Below are 21,135 nucleotides of genomic sequence, written 5' to 3' on the forward strand. Positions count from 1 at the left end.
GATTATTGGCGACCTTCGCAGTCGTGATGAGATCCGATCTTTGAGTGAGAAAAGTGCATTCATGATGTTGTCCAAAGGGTTGTACGTGTAGAAGGATAGGTGGTATGTTGCTCTACACTCGCGGGCTGGCTCCTGAACATGCCATGGGAACAAGTAGAAAGTCAAAAGAACATGTACCTGGGAGTTTCCTCAACATCCTCGTCTTGGCAGCCTACGCGGCGACAACCTTTCGACTAGAGGCCGTGTGAGTAGGTGGTCAGAAGGGGCCACCATACATCAGCAAAATGGGCAGGAATGCCGAGAAGCATGGTTCAACGTGTACCGAGTAAAGTTGATTTATTTCAACACATCATGGACGACCCGGGTAAGACCGTCGGGCCTTGCGAACCTGTTAGGTGAATTCCACTTGTCAAAGTTCTCTTTCGAGTTCTCCTTGGGCCTGGACCTCGGTACTTTTTCAACGACGACTTATATATATCGATCTAGATTCTCATCCAAAGCGGCGAGGGCTGTCCGATAGTAGCCGTCTTTATTCTCAGCTTGGCGGGTCTCTTTGCTGATTTGTAGTCGCTATGGCTGAGAATGCTGTGGAGGAATTTTATTCATTCTCCAGCGCCTGTCAATAGCAAACAAGGCTTGTAGCTGACAGATCTAGGCAGCAAACATTTCACAGATCTGCTTGTCTGCTTTGACGAGTGACATCGTGACGCGTGATGCGTGATGGATGGATTGGATACACGATCCGTGGAGCAGGTCATCTCTGCAGAACATATCCGCCAGCTCTCGCCCGCGAGGCTGGAAGTGATAAGGGGGAGGTGAGATGGCAGGATGGGTGGTGGGGAGGCACGTGAGAGGCTGACTTATATACTAGTGCGGGCTTATTCGGAACAATGTTTATCCAGAACAGCGCGTAGGTGGAGTAAATTCACGGATCGCGGAAACCCGCGCACCACGCGTAGGAGACGCGAAGCGTGATTCCACGCGATTGTCTGTCGCTTGGACGATTAATGTCCCATTCACGTCCCATTCACCACCATCACTCCTTCACACTCTCAATCAGCTGTCTCTTCACCCCTCGTGGCATCATTGTTGCAGCTGTTCCAGCTTGCACAATGTCGCATCGTTCAGCACTTGCTCAGCTCCGAGCTCAGCGAGCTTCCGGCAAGACACGACTCGCTTCCTACCAGGTCGAGGATCAAGGTGCCATATACGATGAAGTCGATGAAGATGGCTACAAGAAAGTCGTGCGCAGTCGCCTCGACAAGGATGACTTCGTTGTTGACGACAATGGGGAGGGTTATGCAGACGACGGTCGAGAAGAATGGCAGAACGAGCGGCAATACTACAGTAGCGACGATGCCGAGGAGCTTCCATTGAAAGGAAAAGCTGCAAAGCGAAAACGTGAGGACGATCGTGAGAAAGAAGACCGCACCAACCACAAGATTCTCAACTACTTCAACAATGGCCCTGTCGCAGCGGCTCCCAAACCCAAGGTATGCCTCTTCTCTCAAATTTGTCTGGCCGAGTCTGACTGCTCCAGATCCAAACCACTGCCGAAGACGAAGCTTTCATGCTGATCTCCTCGGAGAAGTCGACGCCAATATCCTCTCTACCCGCACATATACGCCAAAAACAGTCAAATCCGACAATCGACGCAAAGTCAGGGTGCTCTCCCCCCCTCCTTCTCGCGAACAGCCTCGACAGAGATACCAAGGACCGCCGACCCAGCTGGTCAACACTCCACCTCCGCAGTCTGTACAAGAAGAGGACGACCATGTGCCGACATTTGATGACGACAATATCATGAGTGATCCTCTTCCTTCCTCTCCAGTCGTCAAGGCTGTTGAACGGAAGACGAAAGTGCAGATCAAAGAGGAGGACGAAGATGAGGATATCATGGACGTTGCTCAAGTTGTTGGGTATGAAGCCGCTCAATCAACCAGTATCAACATGACCGGCAGCAGGCCACCGCCAAAAATCAAGTCTCCACAACTTCCAACACCACAGAGCTCTTCTCCGCCGTTGCCGCCAGTCAGTGAAGTAGATGCTTCTTCATGGAACAAGATCACCAGCAAACTCAATATCCAAAGTAGTCCGTCTTCGGAAATAATTCGAACCTTCGGCAAGATGAAACCTCAAGACGCTGTTGAAGAGGATGGCAGTCTGCGTATGTTCTGGCTCGACTATACGGAAGTCAATGGCAGTCTTTGTCTCTTTGGGAAGGTCAAGGATAAGACCAGCGGACAGTATCGCAGCGCATTCGTCAAGGTTGACAACATTCTCCGCAAGCTCTTCTTCCTTCCGAGAAAGTATCGGGTTGTCAATGGCCAGGAAACTAGCGAAGAAGTTGAGATGGATGATGTATACGGTGAAGTCGACTCGTTGATGTCCAAGATGAAGGTGTCCACCAGAAAAGTCAAACCGTGCACACGAAAGTACGCATTTGAACTATCTGATGTCCCGAAGGAAGCAGAATACCTCAAGCTTCTCTACCCCTACGACAAGAGCCCTCTCCCGATGGACCTGAAAGGCGAGACGTTCTCCCGGGTCTTTGGCACAAACACGGCCTTGTTTGAACAGTTTGTGCTGTGGAAGAACATCATGGGGCCATGTTGGTTGAACATTGAAGATGCCGATTTTAGCGCTGTCAATAACGCTTCTTGGTGCAAATTGGAATGTGCTGTCACCAAACCGGCCAACATCACTGTCTTGAGCAACTCCGAGCAGCTCGAGGCTCCACGCCTTACATTGATGTCTTTGGCGTTCCGGACACAACTCAATGTCAAGGAGAACAAGCAGGAAATTTTAGTTGCGAGTGCTCGCGTCTACGAGAATGTCTCTCTTACCGACACCACTCCCCCGGAAGAAATGCCCTCTCGAACCTTTACAGTGATGCGACCATCCGGATCTGCTTACCCGGTTGGCTTCGAAGCTGAAACCAAAAAGCGAAACGACACATTTATGCTTGAGAAGACAGAACAATTTCTCCTCAGCAAGTTCCTGGCACTTTTCGAAAGGGTCGACCCCGATGTTTTGATCGGCCATCAGCTTCAAGAAGTCGACTATAGCATTCTTCTGAGTCGCCTGAAAGAGAAGAAAACACCAGGCTGGCACCGGATCGGTAGATTGAAACGAGGAGAGTGGCCCAAGTCGTTTGGGAGAGGTGCCACATTCTTTGCGGAGCGACAGCTTCTCGCGGGACGACTCATGTGCGATCTGGCAAACGACATGGGCAAGTCGTTGATGACCAAATGTCAACAATGGAGCTTGACAGAGATGTGCGACCTCTACCTTGGGCCCGACAACCGCCGCCGTGAGCTGGACAATGAAGCAGCCTTGAAGACGTGGGCAACCACTCGCGATGGGCTGCTCAATTACGTGACTCATTGCCACGCTGACACCTTTTTCATCGCGGCGCTGGCTTTGAAGTTGCAAATGCTGCCACTGACCAAAGTGCTCACAGAGCTTGCTGGGAACTCGTGGGCTCGAACCCTGAGCGGCACACGAGCTGAACGAAATGAGTACATTTTACTGCACGAGTTCTACCGCAATAAATACATCTGTCCCGATAAGGAATTTGGTAAAGGTCGGGCAAAACAGGCGCAGGAGAATGATGACGAAGATGATGGAGCCGACACCAAAAAGAAGGACAAGTACAAAGGTGGGCTGGTCTTCGAGCCAGAAAAGGGCCTGTACGACAAGTTCATCCTTGTCATGGACTTCAACAGTTTGTATCCCAGCATCATCCAAGAGTACAACATCTGCTTCACGACTGTTGATCGGTCAAGTACCGCCGAAAATGAGAACGAGGAGAAGGTGCCAGAGGTGCCGGTCGATCAACCACAAGGAATCTTACCAAAACTTATCGCCAACCTTGTCACACGCCGTCGGGAAGTCAAGAAGCTGATGAAGGACAAACGAGCCTCTGCAGAACAACAGGCACTCTGGGATACCAAGCAGATGGCACTGAAACTCACAGCCAACTCCATGTATGGGTGTCTCGGTTATACCCAATCCCGCTTCTATGCACGGCCGCTAGCCATGCTCACCACCTTCAAAGGTAGAGAGATTCTGAGAAGCACCAAGGACCTCGCAGAAAGCAACCAACTGCAAGTCATCTATGGTGATACCGATTCCGTCATGATCAACACCAATGCAGACAATATCGCCCAGGCCCTGAGCGTTGGGCTAGAGTTCAAGCGCTCGGTCAATGAAAGATACAAACTATTGGAGATTGACATCGACAATGTTTTCCGACGCTTGTTGCTGCATGCCAAAAAGAAGTATGCCGCTATTAACATGGCCGAGATAGATGGCAAGTATGTTGAGAAGCTCGAAGTCAAAGGTCTTGACATGAAGAGAAGAGAATACTGCGCCTTGTCCAAGGAGGCGTCTCAGAAGCTCTTGAACGAGATCCTCTCGGGGGAAGATTCGGAGGTTGTCCTCGAGAAAATCCATGAATATCTTCGGGAGTTGTCGAGCAAGATGAGGGAAAATGCCATTCCCGTACAGAAATATGTCATCTATACGGTAAGTCTTGCTGGATCCCTTTTTGTAGGACATTGCTGATTCTCCCAGAAACTGGGAAAAAACCCGACGGAATATCCCAACGCGGATTCGATGCCTCAGGTGCAAGTTGCCCTTCGTGAGATCAGTCGAGGCAAACCAGTTCGGGTCAACGATGTCATGTCCTACATTGTAACAATGGGAGACGAAGAGACAAAGGGCCTCCCAGCGCCGAAGCGATCTTACACCCCCCAAGATGTTCAGAAAACAGATTCTGGCTTGGTTCCCGATGTCGAATACTATCTCCACAAACAGATCTTCCCGCCTATTGAAAGACTGTGCGCGCCCATCCCTGGGACTGATTCGGTCAGACTGGCTGAATGCTTGGGTCTGGACGTTCGCAAATATCAGATCAACAGCTCGAACGGAGCAAGCCAACGAAGCACCGAGATTTTCCCTCTTGAATCGCAAATTCCCGACAGCGTCCGCTTCCAGGACGCTGCGCGGCTCAGCCTGAAGTGTCGAGAGTGCAAACAGACAACAATTTTCGAAGGAATTTGCGATTCAACAGACTCATGCACACCCGAGGGTATTTCATGTGGCAACGCCGATTGCAAGAAGCTCTTTCCACGATTGAGGATTGTCATGCAGCTGGAGTCACAAATTCGAGCGCAGACATCTGCCTACTATGAGGGCTGGTTGGTCTGCGACGATCCATCCTGCGGCAACCGAACCCGGCAGATGTCAGTGTATGGACATCGATGCCTGGGTCCGAATGGGCGTGCTGAAGGCTGTCTCGGACGGATGTCATATGAATATTCGGAAAAGAAGCTGTACAACCAAATGTTGTACTTTGCGGCGTTGTTTGATATCGAAAAGGCCAAGAACAAGGCCCGATCAGAAAAGGAATACGCGCAGAAGAAGGATCGGATCATGGTGCTTGCGGAGACGAACAAGGACGCATTCGAGGGGATCAAGGCGGTTGTGGATGGATATCTGAAGAAATGTGGGCGTCAGTGGGTGGAGATGGATACGCTGTTCAGCTTCGCCTTGAAGTGATGTTTGAATATTGGTTTGTAGGATGTTCATTCGTTGACCAGATGAGATACGACAATCCGCCATCAATTAATGCCACTGAGCGCACCATCCAAGTATCAATATGCCCTCTAGGAATGACTGTCACGGCTGAGTGATGCCAGCGGAGATGGCTTCTGCTGTGGTGGAGATACAGCCTTGGTTCTTGGTCTTTGATTGGCTCCAGAGCAACGACAATCTTTTAACGATACTCGACTCAACATCTTCTCGAGACCTGCCCATTAGACCCGGTCCATCTGTTAGATTGTGTTTGCCCTGTCAGACTTCTGGTTCGTTCCCTGGTCCTCTATCGCTTTGTCCGATGATATTGGACTTGGTTTCAAGATGACCATTCCCCGAGTTTTGGTCATTGCAGGCTCCGACAGCTCTGGTGGAGCGTGAGTTCTTCCCCACGTCCGTCCCTGCGCCGTGCTCTGACACAAGGACTCCTCTGCCAGTGGGCTTGAAGCAGATCAGAGGGTCCTTACGGCTCATGGCTGCTATGGGATGATAGCCACAACAGCCTTGACGGCTCAGAATACGCTGGGTGTGCAGGACATCCACATCACACCACCGGCCTTTGTGGGCAAGCAGATCGATGCTTGTTTGACCGACATTGCCTGTGACGCTGTCAAGATTGGTAAGGGCCTATACGAATACGCTACGCCGTCAAGACTATGCAGAACAGGTGGCTGAGACTTGATGAGGGAAAAAAAAAAGGCATGCTCGGCTCAGCGGAAACCATCAAGGTGGTCACCGAAGCGCTTCAACGCCACGAGGTTTCTACCATTATTGTCGATCCTGTATGATGCGCTCTGACGCCCTGTTTTTCGCACGGTCTCCGGATCTCATGATTCGCACAGGTCATGGTCTCTACCAGCGGTGCGCAACTGCTGCCGGGCGATGCCGTGAGGAACCTGCGCGAAAGGCTTCTGCCCATATCGACGCTTCTCACGCCCAACATCCCCGAAGCGACGCTGCTCTTGCGCGACGCCGACGTCCACTACAAGTCCCCCTCCGGTCTGGATGACCTGAAGACCCTCGCGAGGATGGTTCATCAACTGGGGCCAAAGGCCGTGTTGCTCAAGGGCGGCCACATGCCCCTGACCAAGAACTACGTCAAGGCCACGCGCGACGAAGACAAGGCGTACACGGTCGACATCCTGTACGACGGTAACGACTACACCGTCATCGAGTCGCAGTACCTGGCGTCCAAAAACACCCACGGGACGGGCTGCTCGCTGGCCAGCGCCATCGCGTCCAACCTCGCGCTCGACAAGTCCAAATCACGGACGGCGTCTCTCGCAAGAGCCACACGGCTCGCGGTGCAGTACGTGACGACGGGGATCAAGCTGGCTGACTCGTCGATAGGCAAGGGCTCGGGCCCGATCAACCACTTCCACAGCCTCCAGATCCTGCCCTTCTCGCCGGGCCACTTCATCGACACGTACCTGCTCACACACCCACTCGTGGCACGCAGCTGGGAGGCGTTCACACACCACCCGTTCGCGACGGCCATGGCGCGGGGCACGCTGCCGGAGCGGCTGTTCAAGAACTACCTGGTGCAGGACTACCTGTACCTGACGCACTTTGCGCGGTCGCACGCGCTGGCGGCGTACAAGTCGCAGGGCATGGCGGCCGTGGCGGCCAGCGCCAACATCATCCTCCACATCCAGCGCGAGATGGAGCTGCACCTGTCGTACTGCGCCGAGTTTGGCATCTCGCGCGCCCGCCTCGAGGACCCCTCCCGCACAAAGGAGTCGCCCGCCTGCGTCGCCTACAGCCGCTACTGTCTCGACGTCGGCGCCAGCCAGGACTGGCTCGCCCTGCAGATGTCCCTGGCGCCGTGTCTGCTCGGCTACGGCGTCACCGCCGCGCGCCTCTACCGCGAGCGCGAGAGCGTCCCCACCGACAAGGGCAACCGCTACTGGAGGTGGGTCGAGAACTACGTCGCCGACGACTACCAGGAGGCTGTGAGGGTTGGGAGGGGTGAGTTTTTTTGATATCCTTTTTTTTTCCCCTTGGCTTAATTTTCCCCCTTTCACTCTTCTTCCCGTCGTCCCCGAATAGCACACAATCACTATCACCACTACTATCAAACCACCTAGCCTCGCCTCGTCTCGCCTCACACCCCACCCCAACCATCACATCACATCGTATGATATCGGACACTAACCCCGCCCGGACCTTTGATCCTCGCGCGCGCACAGAACTCATCGAAACCCACATCGTCAAGCAATCGCCCTCGCGCATCGAGGAGCTGATTGCCATCTTCGTCCGGTCCACTGAGATGGAGGTCCGTTTTTGGGATTTTGACGCACACCCTGACGACGACGACGCCGCCGCCGCCGCCGCCGATGAAGCATGAAGAACCCCCCCCCCTCCGCAAAGAAGGAAGACGGCAGCGCAGATCTGAGCTGGACGCCTTTCATAGTAGTCGGGGACTTCTGTCGTTCCTGGTTGCGCTGGGGTAAAAAGAACAGCACGATGTGGATATGGGTATATGGTGGTGGTACAGTTCTACATAGAATACAGACAGACCGTTGTCCCTATCCCGACGCGTTTCGTCTCTTTTGTTCGCCTACAAGATGACAGAGAGGAGGAGGTCGTGATAAAAAGACCGGAGGGCAGATAAACCAAAGATTCATCCGGGAACCACACTCCCCCCAAAGCCAACTGGCCTTCTTCTCCCGCCATTCTCCGGCAGGATCGTCATGACCTTGTACGCCTTGCCCATGCCCTTGGGTCCGCCTTCGACCAGTCTCCTCCAACCCATTTCGGCCTCTCTCCTCCGTTTCTCCATCGCCTCTTCCGCCCCTGTTGTGCCTGCTTTCTTGTCCAGCTCCTTCAGGAGTCTCTCCGCCCTCTCTTTGATCCCTAACTGCATCAACCAAGTCCCCTGCTCGACCGGTCCGTGGACCTCTACGCCCGGACTGGCCTCCAGAGCCGCGTCTGCAAGAGCCCCAAAGTCCACGTCCGCACTGATATCCGCATCGCCGGCATAGACAAAAGGGGAGATGATCTTGTGTTTGCGGATCGCGCGCAGCGAGTTGACTGGGACTGTGTCCAGGGGCCCGTAGTCGATTATCAGTGCCGCCCCTGCGGGTTTTCGTTGCGGTATGTCGGCCACGCCCTGCTTGGGCTTTCCCCTAGCAAGTTTGGCCGGAGGCACCACGTTTCCGCCGCCGATCCGGCGCGCAAAGTCTTGGATGTATCGAGAACTCTCCGGTGATACCTCGACGCGCGACGATACTTGAGCTTTGAGGGGTCGATAGCGAGGTCGTTCGGGTATGACGAGCGATGAAGGAGTGCTCGCCTTTGCCAGGGTGAGCTGGAAGTCCGGCTCGGGATCTCTGTCACTTGACGATTTCTCGGATTCGGCGGAGAGTAACGTTGAGAGTTTCGGTGTAGTGGGCGCAACGAGTAGTTCCCGCCACTGTGGGAGTTTGCTGGCCATGGACGGCTTCGCAATCGGTGGTTGACCACTTTCGGTGAGAAGCTGGGCCCCGGTATCTTGCTCCTGTGCCTCTTCGGGTTGGGGAGCAACAGACTCAAATGCGTGGATGGGGAGCGCATCGAAGAACTCATGCGCGATAATGAAGGGCATCTCATCGCCTGCATCGTGAGCTTGGGCTGGCAGCAGCGCAATATCCTCGACCCATCTGACGGGGATCCCTTGAGTGCTTGTTGCTTCCCACCAGACATTCTTGCCAGTCTCATCCGCAACTTCCTTCATGTCGGCATCTTCTCCACAGAGCAAATCTTTCTGTTTCCTCCGCAGTCCCTCTCCCGCTTCAACCATCCACACCGCCGATATAGCCCTCGCAAAAGTCTTGAACTGTCCTATCGTCCGGAGAATGTCACTCATGAGTGTTCCTCGTCCAGGGCCCATCTCAATGAACTGAACCCCTTGGGTCGGGCGCCCTTGGGCCATCCATTCCGTCATGAACCATATCCCCACAAGCTCACCAAAGACTTGCGATATCTCGGGGGAGGTGATAAAGTCGCCGGCTGCGCCGAACTGGTCTGCGTCTTCGGCCGATGGGCGACTCGTCGTGTAGTAGCCTCCGTCAGGATTTGTCAAGCATTGGCGCATGTAGGATGCGATCGAGATGGGTCCCGTCACCTATTTTGTACAGCCTTGGGTTAGTTCAGATCGAGACGCAACGGTATGGGGTCGTGGGAAACCCTCACCTCAATGGCCTGCGCGATTGTCTTCGCCAGGGGTGTCGACCACTTCCGGGCAGGGACGGACGACGGGCTCTGGTCGGCCTTTGCAGAGGCATGGCTGAAGGGTCGGGTACTTGAAACAGCTTCACGGCAGGTATTCCCAAGTAACAGACATGATGGACGCAGGCTAGAAGTGTGTCTGGGCAGGACACACAAGCACGGACGGGACTTCAATCGGTCAAATCGGAGTTGACGAAAGCCCCCATGTCGCATGGCGAGCAGACAGAGAAGCTCGGATGGAGATGTCAAACAGAGCAAGTGGTGAAGGAGGAATGTGGTACTTTTTTTGATTTGTGGCTACATGTTTCTTTTTTCTTCTGTTTTCCACATGTGCAGCTTGTCATTAATTATTATTACGAGGTACCGAGTATAGCCTGGGATCTCTCGGTAATCTTTCTCCCAGCGAACCCCTGCACCTCATGCATGCTTGGTACCCCACCTGTCCGCTTGACCCTTGGATGCAAATGCCCATCAGCAACTACATGCCTAGGTAGATATTATGCAAGGCGTGGTCACCTACGGAGTACCTACTCTTAGTTGGGCACTAAACTCTGTGGCTGCGGCTCCTTGCGCACCTCAGTACCAAGTACCTCGTACTCGTCGATATATTAACTCCGTGATACTAGGTGGTACTTGTAGGTACCGAGTACACGCAACAAGATTCAAAGTCAAGTCTATCGATACTTGTCTTCCCTCAGCCGATAGATAACCTTGGCTGCCATTGGACGTGACAGGCAGGTAGGGTCTCATCCCCTATGTACGAGTACCTGGCGCTGGGTCTACGATCAGATAAGCTCCTGCGAGCTACAGACCATGGCCACATGTCAGCCTCAGGCACCATGGACTGGTAGGATGTCGAGGGCGTGGTCGGAGATAACTCACACAAGTACAGGGTTCGGAGCATTACGAAATGCCATCTGTCGTGATATGCCAAAACGAAGCGCCCAATTGCGCCGTTCGGAGATCCTCTCTGCTGCTGCTGCTACTTGTGTACGAGTGAGTGAGTGAGTACTTGTACAATACTTGTATTGATTAGGGGTGGAGGATTCTTTGATTTTGTTTTCCTTTTGAGCCAATTCTTCCTTCTTTTATCCGAGAAAGCACCGTAAACCGTAGCAAATTCCCTCCATGCCTTATCGCCACGCTCCTGAGGCTATGTGTATCTATCGTACATGGTTCAATCACATCTCACTTGGGCCATGATACTCACGGACCTAGTTCCACAATCCCAGCTCTGTCAGTCCTTCCGTGCTCTTTCAACATGTCTTGAAACCCACCTCCCCATCCCCTATATGTCTCCCTCTCCCTCGCTCTGCTACTCTCATGAGCTTCCCTAGCCTGCTCCTTGGCTTGTCTTTTCTCTCTTCTCATCTCTTTGATCTCCATCTGCCTTGTTTTCCAGACTGGTGCCTTTCGAGCGAATCCCGCCGCAGCAGCACGGCTTCTCTGGCTTGTCGATGCTGGCCCGGTCTCCGTATCGTTCCACCTGGTTCGTGTCCGCTCTCTGATGCTCTGCCGCTCCCTCAAGACACTGGTCGGAAACTGAGCGCGGATTTGCTCTTCCTTGATCAATTCGAGTTTCTGTCGTCGGGAGAGACCTCTTTCTTCTTTGGATTTGGCGTGCTTGGCCTGGGCAGCCTTGATATCGTTGACGAGTCTTACGCGCGGGTTAGTAGAAGCCATGCCGGCATCGAAATCCTCGTCCACCATGTCGTCGCCTGCCACCTCCGTGTCTTCGGACCAAGCAGCTCCGTCCCCCTCGGAGGTTTCTCCATTCCTGCTTGCTAACGGCTGACCCCTTTCGTTTACACGCCGCGCCTTCAGCTCTCCAGGTCCTTTAGGGTCCGTAACAACATTTGCAGCCCTGGAGACAAAAGCCGACAGCTTCCGTTTCTGCAGCCAACACTCATTCAAGATGGCTTTATCCAGTGGCCCCATGCCTTCATCCTCCAAGCGCTCGTTGACCAGAATGATCTTGTCGATCGCACTGATCATGGTCCGCAACAATTCGACCAGTTCGCCAATGTTTTCGGTGACGCTGTACGGTGTAATCTGGCGCTTCTCAAGCAACTTCTTGACTCTGATCGTACGTCCCTTCGCGGCAGCTTGCTGCTCAAGTTCGACCAAGTGCGATTTGATCAGTTGCCTGACATTGACCACATCTGGACCGAGTCGCCGCAGCGCTCTTAAGGTGTGGTTTTTACTAGGATCTCGCTCGAAATCCAGATCTCCATTGCTGGTCTTCTCGAGCGGGCCCGCGCCGATTCCTTTGGTGGTCGCCATCGCAACTTCCAGATACATCCGGAGGACTTTGGGGGAGAATCTGAGCTTCTGACCTTGAGGTTCTTTTCCGTGCCCATCGAGGTCGTCCCCCATATCTTGCGTGCTCTCTTGCATCAGATCCATAATCCGACTGGCTGTTTCAAAGACATTTGGATTCTTCTTGTCTCGTAGACAGGTGCTCATGGCAATGACGAAGGTTCCACGCACCATGAGTTTGTTTTGTACATCATCGGGTCGTGGAGCGCGAAGCAGGTCCAAGGCAGCTCTGCTTGCACGGGAAACTCGAAGCAGCCGAAGATAAGCCATGATGTTTTGGTGATCAGGGACGATCTTGTAAGGACCATCAGCAGCTGTGAGAATCTCCCAATAGTATTTGCCCAGTTTCAGCTTTCGAAGGGCGGTAGTTGTTTCCATAAGCATAGAAAGGGTATTGTTCCCAGGCGTGGCATACACAGACGAGCTTGCCGTCCCAGGTCGGCCTGAGGATAGGTTCGCGCGGTTCACTCTCGTTGGTGAAACTTCGAGGATGGTGGAAGGGTCACGCTCAGCAGTGGATTCCGATTCCTCTGATCCATCTGTCCCATTTTCTGCATCATCATTCGAAACCTCCGGCATTCTGCCTATGTTCATAGCTTGATGGACCAGGTTCAGAACATCCAGATGAGTGCTCCGATCGGATGAGAGCATCAACAACCTGCCCATGGCACAGACCAGAGCTTCATCCAAGTAAAGATCCCCCCTTCTCCAGCGGGCGGTGATGTCGAGCCATAACTTTCGCGCGTCATCAATCACTTGCTCAAATATTGGCTGAGGATCGAAGCCAGAACCCTCCCTGCCCCCTCGATCTATGGCTCTTTTTTGGGCTTCGCTATTCAAGGCCTGCAGTATGGTGGTGAACGTCACATGGTCAGGAGCACCAGGTCCACGTTCGGGAAGCCTCCCAGCAATTCTCCATATAGCATCAATATCATACGCGCGTGCGCAAACACTGATGATGGCATTCGTATGGATAGTGGTGGGGGTGACTGCGGAGTTGGCGGCGGAGATGGAATCGTAAACGCTCAAGGCCTGTTGCACGGCGTTTGGTTTCTTGACATTGTCGCGATAGCCTCTCAGCATGATCGTATAAGTGTGCGAGTCGGGCTTATGGCCTCGTTTTTTCATCTGCGAGAACGAGTCGAGTCAGTCAGGGGTAGCATTGCGGATGAAAACTGAGATTTTACCTCGTTGTAGACCTTCCATGCCTCACCAGGAGACTCCTGGCCCATCAGCCAATCTATGATGTGGTTCCAACTGACAACATTGTCCACCCCCTTGCCATTGTGAGCTCTTTCACTGGCACGAACCAACTCCAAGGCGGCTTGTAGGTTGTGGTCTCGAAGTTTTTCCACGACGCCCTGTGCCAGTTTCAGGGGATCCACTAGGTATCTGGCTTCCTTCTCCATAGCCTTTTTCAGATATGCCTCTCGATCCGAGGGCTCAAGACGCTGTAACCAATTACGTTCCCGTGCTTGAGCATCTTTGGCCAAAAGTTTCGCGCGAGCGTTCGACGGCCTGGCCTTAATTGGCGGTTCGTTGCGCGCCTCTTTCAAGGCTTTGAAAAGACCGTTGCGATGATGGCCCTTTCTGAGGGACTGTAGAGTTGCATGTTTGCGAGAGACGACGACCGTGGAATTGATGGCGTGCTCGAGCGAGGAACTGGACAATGCGGACGGGAAGTGTGAGGCACCGGCGCCGCTCCCCAGTGAGAAAAGTGACCGACGCAGACACGCATCGCAAGTGAACATCAGAAGAGAGAGCCAAAGATGGCGATCCGGCAAGAAGAAAAAAAAGGAGAGATTGAGAGAAAAAGTGCAAATGTGATCCTCACTTACAACGACTGTTAGGAACGAGACTGTCAGGCAGATTTTGGAAATTTTTCACAACAGGAAACTTACCCGAAAACTGTACAATACGTCATACAAGGACGGCTTCTACGAAATGAGGGCGGTATTGTTCAAGAGGCCGTAATCAGTCGTTTCAGAGGTACCTGGTACAATAGGCTCCTGCGAATAGGCCTGGCAGAGACAGCTGTTTGCAATCCATATTCTATACTCCGTTCTCGAGGTCAAAAGGGTAATCTCACCCCAACGATGCACCGGAAGGAATCACCTTGAACTAACCAGGGGAACAGCTGACAAGCAAGTCGCAGTGGTCTCCATCTGATGCGGCACACTTCAAGATTCCCTCGTCTTCTTAATCCGCTGTAGGGCTGACGTTCAAGGCTCCATCCATGTAAGGTAGCTATTTGGGTACCGATCGACTGCGTCACACCGTCTCATGTACGAGGTAAAGTCCCGATCGCATAGTTTAGTCATGGTCAGCCAACGTGGCATTTTCGCCAGCTTGGCGCCCTGCAGGATGGAATGGCCGGTGTAGTAGTATGGAGTACTTTGCCAGAACGCTGTACCCTGCCTCGCGTGGTCACGGACATCCTTTGACTGACAGGGAGATCCGGGTTAACTTTGGAAATCGCCCTTGCAGCGGAAACTTTGTTTGTGCATGCTGCGGGTGCGGTCTCCAGAAACGGTCGGACATTCCAAACCCTCTTTCCTGACTCCGGTATCTATTTTATATTGCCCGCGATCTTTCAGCTCATCATGCTCTCTCTTGCCCACAGTGGGGTCAAGTTCCGAGCGCCACACAATCCGAGAATGACGGAGAAAGGACTCGAGGCTTGAATCCGAGTGGCGTTGATCTACCGGATGTTTGCGAGCCCTGTTTCCATGTGCTGGAGTGGTGGATAGAAGACGCTTGATTCAATGGTCTCCGCCGATGTGACTGGAGGGTCGAGCCGAATGTCCATTGCGTAGGCACCAACGGGATCTTCTGGCTCGGGTTGGTCTGATCCCGCACATTGCGTTCGTCGTGTGGTGCTAAAAACATAGTGTGGAACAAGGTCTTTGGGGATTCGGCGGAGGATGAGGGAGCACAGAGTAGCGATGAACCACAAGGTCGGGATCTAGATGCAGATGCAGATGATGGGATTGTGCTCGGTGAGTAGTTTGTGCTTGACCTGTGACACATCCAAGGCCGGGGAAACTAAGCCGTAGTGTTGCCCACTATTGAACCATTGAGCTAGCTTCTCCAGTTAACAACATAAGGATCTCTAGGGGCCTGAAGCAGGGTCCCCTCACCCCCATCACGCACCCCCTCCAGGCTCCAACTCTGAAGCTTCTAAGCCCTAGTCCGGGCGCCGTCGCGGGCGTTGGCGGTTGCGCCGGTGCTTGGAAAGCGAAGAGACTTCAGTGGTTGCGCAACCCTCACACCAGTGAATTTCGTGCATGTTGTTGGCCTCAGTCTAGACTTCAACGGCGAGCCCATTTCGGACGCCATCTTAGTTCCCTCACAATCGGCCGGTCCCCCCCAACGTTGTGTAACCCTCTGACTGCGTACTAAAAATCTAACCAGGGAATTCCCCAGGTTTTTGTCCTCACCTTGCCATGTGTTTGTTAGCCACGCCTTGGGAAATCCACTGGGTGGTAGGACAGCCTAAAATCGCGCCAGCAACACCATTCGAGATCCCTTGGCCCAACTTAATTCCTACGACACTCTCACCTGTATCTTCTCTACAAGACATGATCACGCGAACATTTTTCTGCAAGACCAGTAACCAAGGACAGAATCGAAATGTTACCCAAGGAAATTCTCTGTTTATTCGCCATAATCACTTCATGCTCAAATAGATCTCTGATCTGCTTCCTGTCTGAACACGAACAGCAAGACCATCTCCTTGTTCTAATAACGAGTTGCGAAGCGCAAGTCATATCCAGCCTGAGCCTGGGTACCATCAAATGTACAATAACGGCGTTTCAGGGCACCGGTTTTCCCAACCCAATAGCAACTGGACAGATCCCCCCGACTCTCCCAACTTCATTGGACTCGCTCGCATTGACAACCCATGCTGTTGATCGTTTTATCTTTGTCCCTCCCCTTCCAAAAGCTCTTCAGAGTCCGGGGAAGCCTGTGCAGATAGGAACAATTCCCCTGGTTTCTCATAATGCACTGGGTCCTCTTCAACAAAATGCATGCAGTCGGCCGATCTGTCATAATGTTCATCACCCCTCTCGAGAGAAACGCGTGGCGCTGTGCAAATGGTGATAAACCCATCAAACCGAAAAAAAGAACTGGTAATAGGAAAACGAGAACGAAAACAAGGAAACTCATGAGTATCGGATCCCGCCAGCCTATGTGACAAACTCCTCCCAGCATGCTTCCTCATCACGATACTTTTGACTTTGTCCGCATTTGCTCTTCCATTATCTCCTCCACTCCCACCTAGGGGTATCTTGGGTAAAAATGAGGTGCTGCATCATTCCGTGAAAAGCATGCAGCTCTTGGCATAAGCATTCTTGCGCTGCTCATCATCAAAAGATGACTGATCTCCGAGGGCTGAGGACACACAAACCAGGCAGGAGCCAAGCTGCCTTGCCCTGGATGCGTTCTAGTATTGGCGTTGTTGGTAAACCTGGCCTTGTTGCGCATAAGGCGAATTTGGATAATTGGGATAGCTGTTCATCTGAGTGCTTCCTTGTGGATAGACCATACCGCCTTGCGGCTGTCCATATTGCCCTTGAGCATGTCCGTCGGCGGATTGGTAGCCAATGGGTGGAAGCGACGGTCGAGCTCCATTTTGTTGATAGCCTTGTCCAGGGACAGGATGCGCATCGCCTGGTGGACCGTCCACCTGGTTAGCCTGAGCAGCGACTCTCTGGCGCTCTTCTTCGGCCTTGCGCGCGTTTTCTTCTTCCTTCTTGCGAGCTTTCCACTCCTTTCGGATCTCCTTGAACTCTGGGTTTTTATAAAAAGTCAGCCAAGCCCGATTCAAATCCTCATAGTCTTGACAAAGCTGTAGGGAATCTGATATTTCTCCGAGTGTGGAGCTCACCTTCCGGAGTTCTCTTGGTTCCATGCGACTGCATCGTCACGTGCGCGTTCAGATGATTGAGTGTCCCATATGCTTTTTCGCACCCATTCCAGCCACATTTGTACATGCGCTCAATTTCCTCGTACCTACGGCGCGGACGCTTATGTTGCTGCGCACCCGGGATAGGGACAAACGAGTACACCTGCACACATACACATTAGTTAGGCCAAGGATCCTCATTTTCGGGGATGTCGAGAACAGGAAAACAATGCGCGACGTACCTGACCAGAGCGCGACGCAGCTGATGTTTGAGGTGGGCCTTGAACGCCTGGTCCAGGATGAGGATACGGCGCGGGCATGCCATGCTGTGGTGGATAGCCACCCCACTGCTCATGCGGTGGTCGCTGGGGCATGTAGGGCGGATGCTGAGGCTGGTACGCATGTTGCATGTCCTGTCCTTGCGGATAGGGCGAGTAGGGAGGGTAGGTCGGACTGGCTTGCGAAATCGAGGGATCTATAGGCACATCCGAGTTAGACCTCACATGGTGGGAGTTTGCGGTTGGAGTGCCATTGGGTGCCCCCTCTGGCAGGGACTTTGACGGACTTGTTGGTTGAGCCATTGTTCCAACAGCACCTGGATGGTGCGACGCTTGGGGATATTGGCTGTAGCGCAAATGCTCTGGAGGAAACCCCGATGAACGCGCCGACGACGGAGTCAGACCGTAATCCGACTGCGGTGTGTTGTTGCTCGAGATGGTGCCAGAGCGCGGGTCTTGGGTGGCGTAGGTCGCGACAGACGACTGATCTATTGACAAAGAGATGGTTCTCAGAGTTTGCTCTCGCGGCAAAGATGATGGCTCGTTGCTGCTAACCTGACTGCGCGTATTCTGATCCACCTCTGTCCATCAAAGGTGTTTCTCGTTACCTGCCTCCCACGTGAAGAAACGCGGTTGATAGGTAAGGTAGCAATATGGTAGGAACCTCGAGGGTCGCCGGCGTATAATGTGACTGACCCAAAAGAAAGGTTGTGGATGACAGTTGGTCGCTCAAAAAAAATAAAGGGCCAGTCCACACGTTAGAGGGACAGGGCGGACGATACGATTGAAGCAATCTTTAGATCAAAGACCGGCGTATTCTTTATTTTGAAGGCTTTCTAGACGAGGGTGCTCGAGAAAGTGACCAACCCTCAAAAGGCCGCGGTGGGGAGCAAGTTGTAACAGATGCTCTTGGATGGGGTTGGGTCGGGAGCGACAAGCGCCTTTTTGCACGAGAGACGGGCACCAGATCGGTGCTTGCTGCCAGCGCTCAAGCAACAAAAAGAGACGGGTTGATCTGGACCAGGGGCGCTGCACCCTATCGTCGAACCGAGGGGGCGAGGATGGGTCGGAAAAGAGGGCTTTTAGCACGATCCTCACAACGCTAGTTGCAAGCTTGAACTGAATGAAGAGTAGCCGTTACTTTGCTCGAGATGGTGCGGACCCCCAAGAACTAATAAAGAATTGCGATCAAAGTGCAGACGGGCCAAACTCTTGCAAAGAGTCGGCGAGGTTCTGATAGGTTTTGCCTTTGGACCCAGGGACCCTCCCTGTTCTATGTAGCAGTTGAGTGGGTGGGCTCTCTTTTTTTTGCCTTTGAACGTGGTGTCTGTTTTTGTTCTCCAACCACGGCGTGTAGACTTCACAGGTGACGTGACAGGGTAGTTGTCCCTCTTTTTTTCGTTTTTTTCCTGTTCGTTGACGACTTGCGCCGGACAACCGTCTCAACTGGGACCTTGTGTCCGTGGAGGGAGTATGATCAGAGCTGCGGGTGGGTGACCGCTTGCCTGGAGTGGAACCAAGTGGCCCGGGTTGGCAGGCTTTTCACTAGAGGGTCCCACCAATAACAATGCGCTTGATAATGGGCGAAAGGAGCCTGCAGGAATTGGGGGGTTGTTTCTTGACTCGCACTCTCTTCTCTCGAACGTTGTCGCGCAGGGGGGTAGGGGATGCTGACCCCGGTCGATAGCGAGCAGGCTGCACCCAGCGCAGTGGCAGGTCTGAACCCACCGGCAGAAGGCGAGGCCGAGAAGGAAACAAAGTTTTGGAGGTCGACTTAAAGTGGAGTTTAGAGGGAAATTTCGGTGATAGTGTGAAGCTTCGAGCGTCCACTAGTGTCAAGTAGTGATGGCGCGAGGTGCGGTAACTAGCTCTTGAGGCAGGGGAAACAGTGGAGTGTTGACCTGTTGTTTTGAGGACAGGCCCACAAGACTGTTCGAAGCGTCCAATGGCTCAGTCGAGGAGGGCGGGATGAATCTTGTTGTTATTTTCCGGCCCTGCTATTTTTCTTCTGCTGCGGTGGCTGGGCGACGCGTGACATAAGGAAAGAGAGCTACAGATATGAAAGCACAGGTGTCGTGGCGCTGAACAAGAGTCGGGTGAAGTGGCTTCTGGGGGGGTGGGAGGGAGATGAGAGGTCAGATGTTGTTGGTTCCCAAAGTTAGGGGTCTGGCGGGTTGGCTGCTGAGTGGCTTCTTGATGCGCTTGAGACTGGGGTTCGGGTCGAGCTTGTAGCGAAAGAGGCAACGAGCGTGCGTCGGTGGACTCTAGGTAAGTTTGGGAGTTTCTCGTAAACTTTCAATTGGTGGAACACAGGGGAGGCGGAAGAGATGTGGGAATCCTGCTCAAGTGATGGCGGATGGCGAGCATCTGCGTCCCCAAGCGTCCCAAGATTGAGTGAGAGTGCAGTCACGCTGCGGTCACTGCATGCTGATGGTGAATAATAATGCAGAACGGACCAGGTGTGGCAACCACCGTGATTGGGTCGAGTGAAGTTGTGGAGGGGGCAGAAATGCAGTATGCAGATGGCTGGTCGCCGACCGGGGACACTTCCTGCGGTGGCCAGACAGTTTGAATGCAAAGGAAGGTTTATGGGTGGAGTAACATTACGGAGAAAGACGGGTCAGGATAGGCTACCATGGCAGGATCAAAGGGTTGAAGGATGGGGTCGATGATGTGGTTAGGTGGAGAGCAATGAGGTCGTGATGGCTAGCAACCCCCCCCCCAAGGTTAATTATTGACTGACGAGATTGCCTCGTGCTTTGCCGTTGGAGCAAATTAGCTGGCGTTGTGATTGGCAGAAGGAACGAAGTGTGGGAGCAGTGGTGATTTGCAGCAGCTCCAACACTAGCCGACAACCCGACCGCATACCGAGGGACGAACAAAGGAAACCTGGAAAGAGGAAAAGGAAAGAGAGCCAAGGAGCCAGCAGTCTGGGAGCGGCGCACAGACCTGTGTGTGCCTCGTACGAGCCTACGAGGTACCTAGGTAGATACATGTCTTGGTACCTGTGAGTACTGGCTCCCAGGCCTAAAAACCTAAGCACTTACCTAACTGAAGCCTACTTGACACCCGGAGACCCAGAGAGCCACCCCCAAACACCAAGGCTTGCGAGCATAAATGGTGCTAACGCTTTGTTAACTACTCTGTCCACATTTTTCCATTCTTCGTTACAGCTGAAAAGTCTCAGCCTCTTCTCTGGCTGTAATTAGCCTCTTGCTGTTCTCCATGTTTCACACACGCACACAGTCAACTCTGTTGTCACCGGAGTATTTCTCCAACTTGGAAGGGGTGAGGTGTGAGTAACAATCGGCACTGTACCACCAGTACCAGAAGGGCGTAGCTCACCATGCCACCCAACGCACAGGTTGCATGAATTCTAGTCCTATTATAGACTAGAGCTCCCTTGGCATAAATGACCCTTCCCTTGCTATCTCGATTCCTGCGTTGCAATGCAAATGAGATTCGCTTCTCCAAAGTGCCACATTGTTCACACAGCCCTTCAACCTTTTGGAATGTGTCTTTGTTTCTCGTTCCTTTGCCCCAAGGCGGTCTGTCCATGCCAATCATAATTCTCCCGCAGACCTAAACCTCCGATACCACGCCCCCCGAGTCCCAGGGTCATGCATTGCTAAATTTATTATTCGTCACTATCGGACCCGATTCGTTCGCCCACCGAGTCAGGGATCCTTCCCTTGTCCTGCTCCTCCACTGCACCGAATCAGAATGTCACCGGTGACCTCTTGTACTCCATTACAAGGACGAGAAGGATGTCAACCTGGGTAACAAATGATGGGACTGCAGGGTTGATCTTGCAGCCAT

General features: G+C 53.1%; 4 protein-coding genes across 4 annotated transcripts; 2 read left to right on the top strand and 2 right to left on the bottom strand.

Annotated features, from left to right (window-relative positions):
- Positions 1 to 1,112: 1,112 nt before the first annotated feature.
- On the top strand, positions 1,113 to 5,565 carry AYO21_08132 (hypothetical protein; the record flags this gene model as incomplete). Its single annotated transcript, XM_022658080.1, has 3 exons — positions 1,113 to 1,493; positions 1,705 to 4,530; positions 4,579 to 5,565. 3 exons carry the CDS (start codon positions 1,113 to 1,115, stop codon positions 5,563 to 5,565), a joined length of 4,194 nt encoding a protein of 1,397 aa, XP_022509600.1.
- Positions 5,566 to 5,925: 360 nt separating this feature from the next.
- AYO21_08133 (hypothetical protein) lies at positions 5,926 to 7,948 on the top strand (the record flags this gene model as incomplete). Its single annotated transcript, XM_022658081.1, has 5 exons — positions 5,926 to 5,978; positions 6,039 to 6,220; positions 6,301 to 6,383; positions 6,444 to 7,569; positions 7,689 to 7,948. The coding sequence occupies 5 exons, from the start codon at positions 5,926 to 5,928 to the stop codon at positions 7,946 to 7,948; spliced, it is 1,704 nt and encodes a 567-aa protein (XP_022509601.1).
- A 276-nt stretch (positions 7,949 to 8,224) lies between these two features.
- AYO21_08134 (hypothetical protein) lies at positions 8,225 to 13,880 on the bottom strand (the record flags this gene model as incomplete). Its single annotated transcript, XM_022658082.1, has 4 exons — positions 8,225 to 9,706; positions 9,775 to 9,868; positions 11,021 to 13,257; positions 13,317 to 13,880. 4 exons carry the CDS (start codon positions 13,878 to 13,880, stop codon positions 8,225 to 8,227), a joined length of 4,377 nt encoding a protein of 1,458 aa, XP_022509602.1.
- A 2,696-nt stretch (positions 13,881 to 16,576) lies between these two features.
- AYO21_08135 (hypothetical protein) lies at positions 16,577 to 17,619 on the bottom strand (the record flags this gene model as incomplete). Its single annotated transcript, XM_022658083.1, has 3 exons — positions 16,577 to 16,923; positions 17,021 to 17,201; positions 17,281 to 17,619. 3 exons carry the CDS (start codon positions 17,617 to 17,619, stop codon positions 16,577 to 16,579), a joined length of 867 nt encoding a protein of 288 aa, XP_022509603.1.
- Between the last annotated feature and the right edge of the window lie 3,516 nt (positions 17,620 to 21,135).

Source organism: Fonsecaea monophora (assembly GCF_001642475.1).
Source record: "Fonsecaea monophora strain CBS 269.37 chromosome Unknown Scaff68, whole genome shotgun sequence".
Classification (NCBI taxonomy): Eukaryota; Fungi; Ascomycota; class Eurotiomycetes; order Chaetothyriales; family Herpotrichiellaceae; genus Fonsecaea; species Fonsecaea monophora.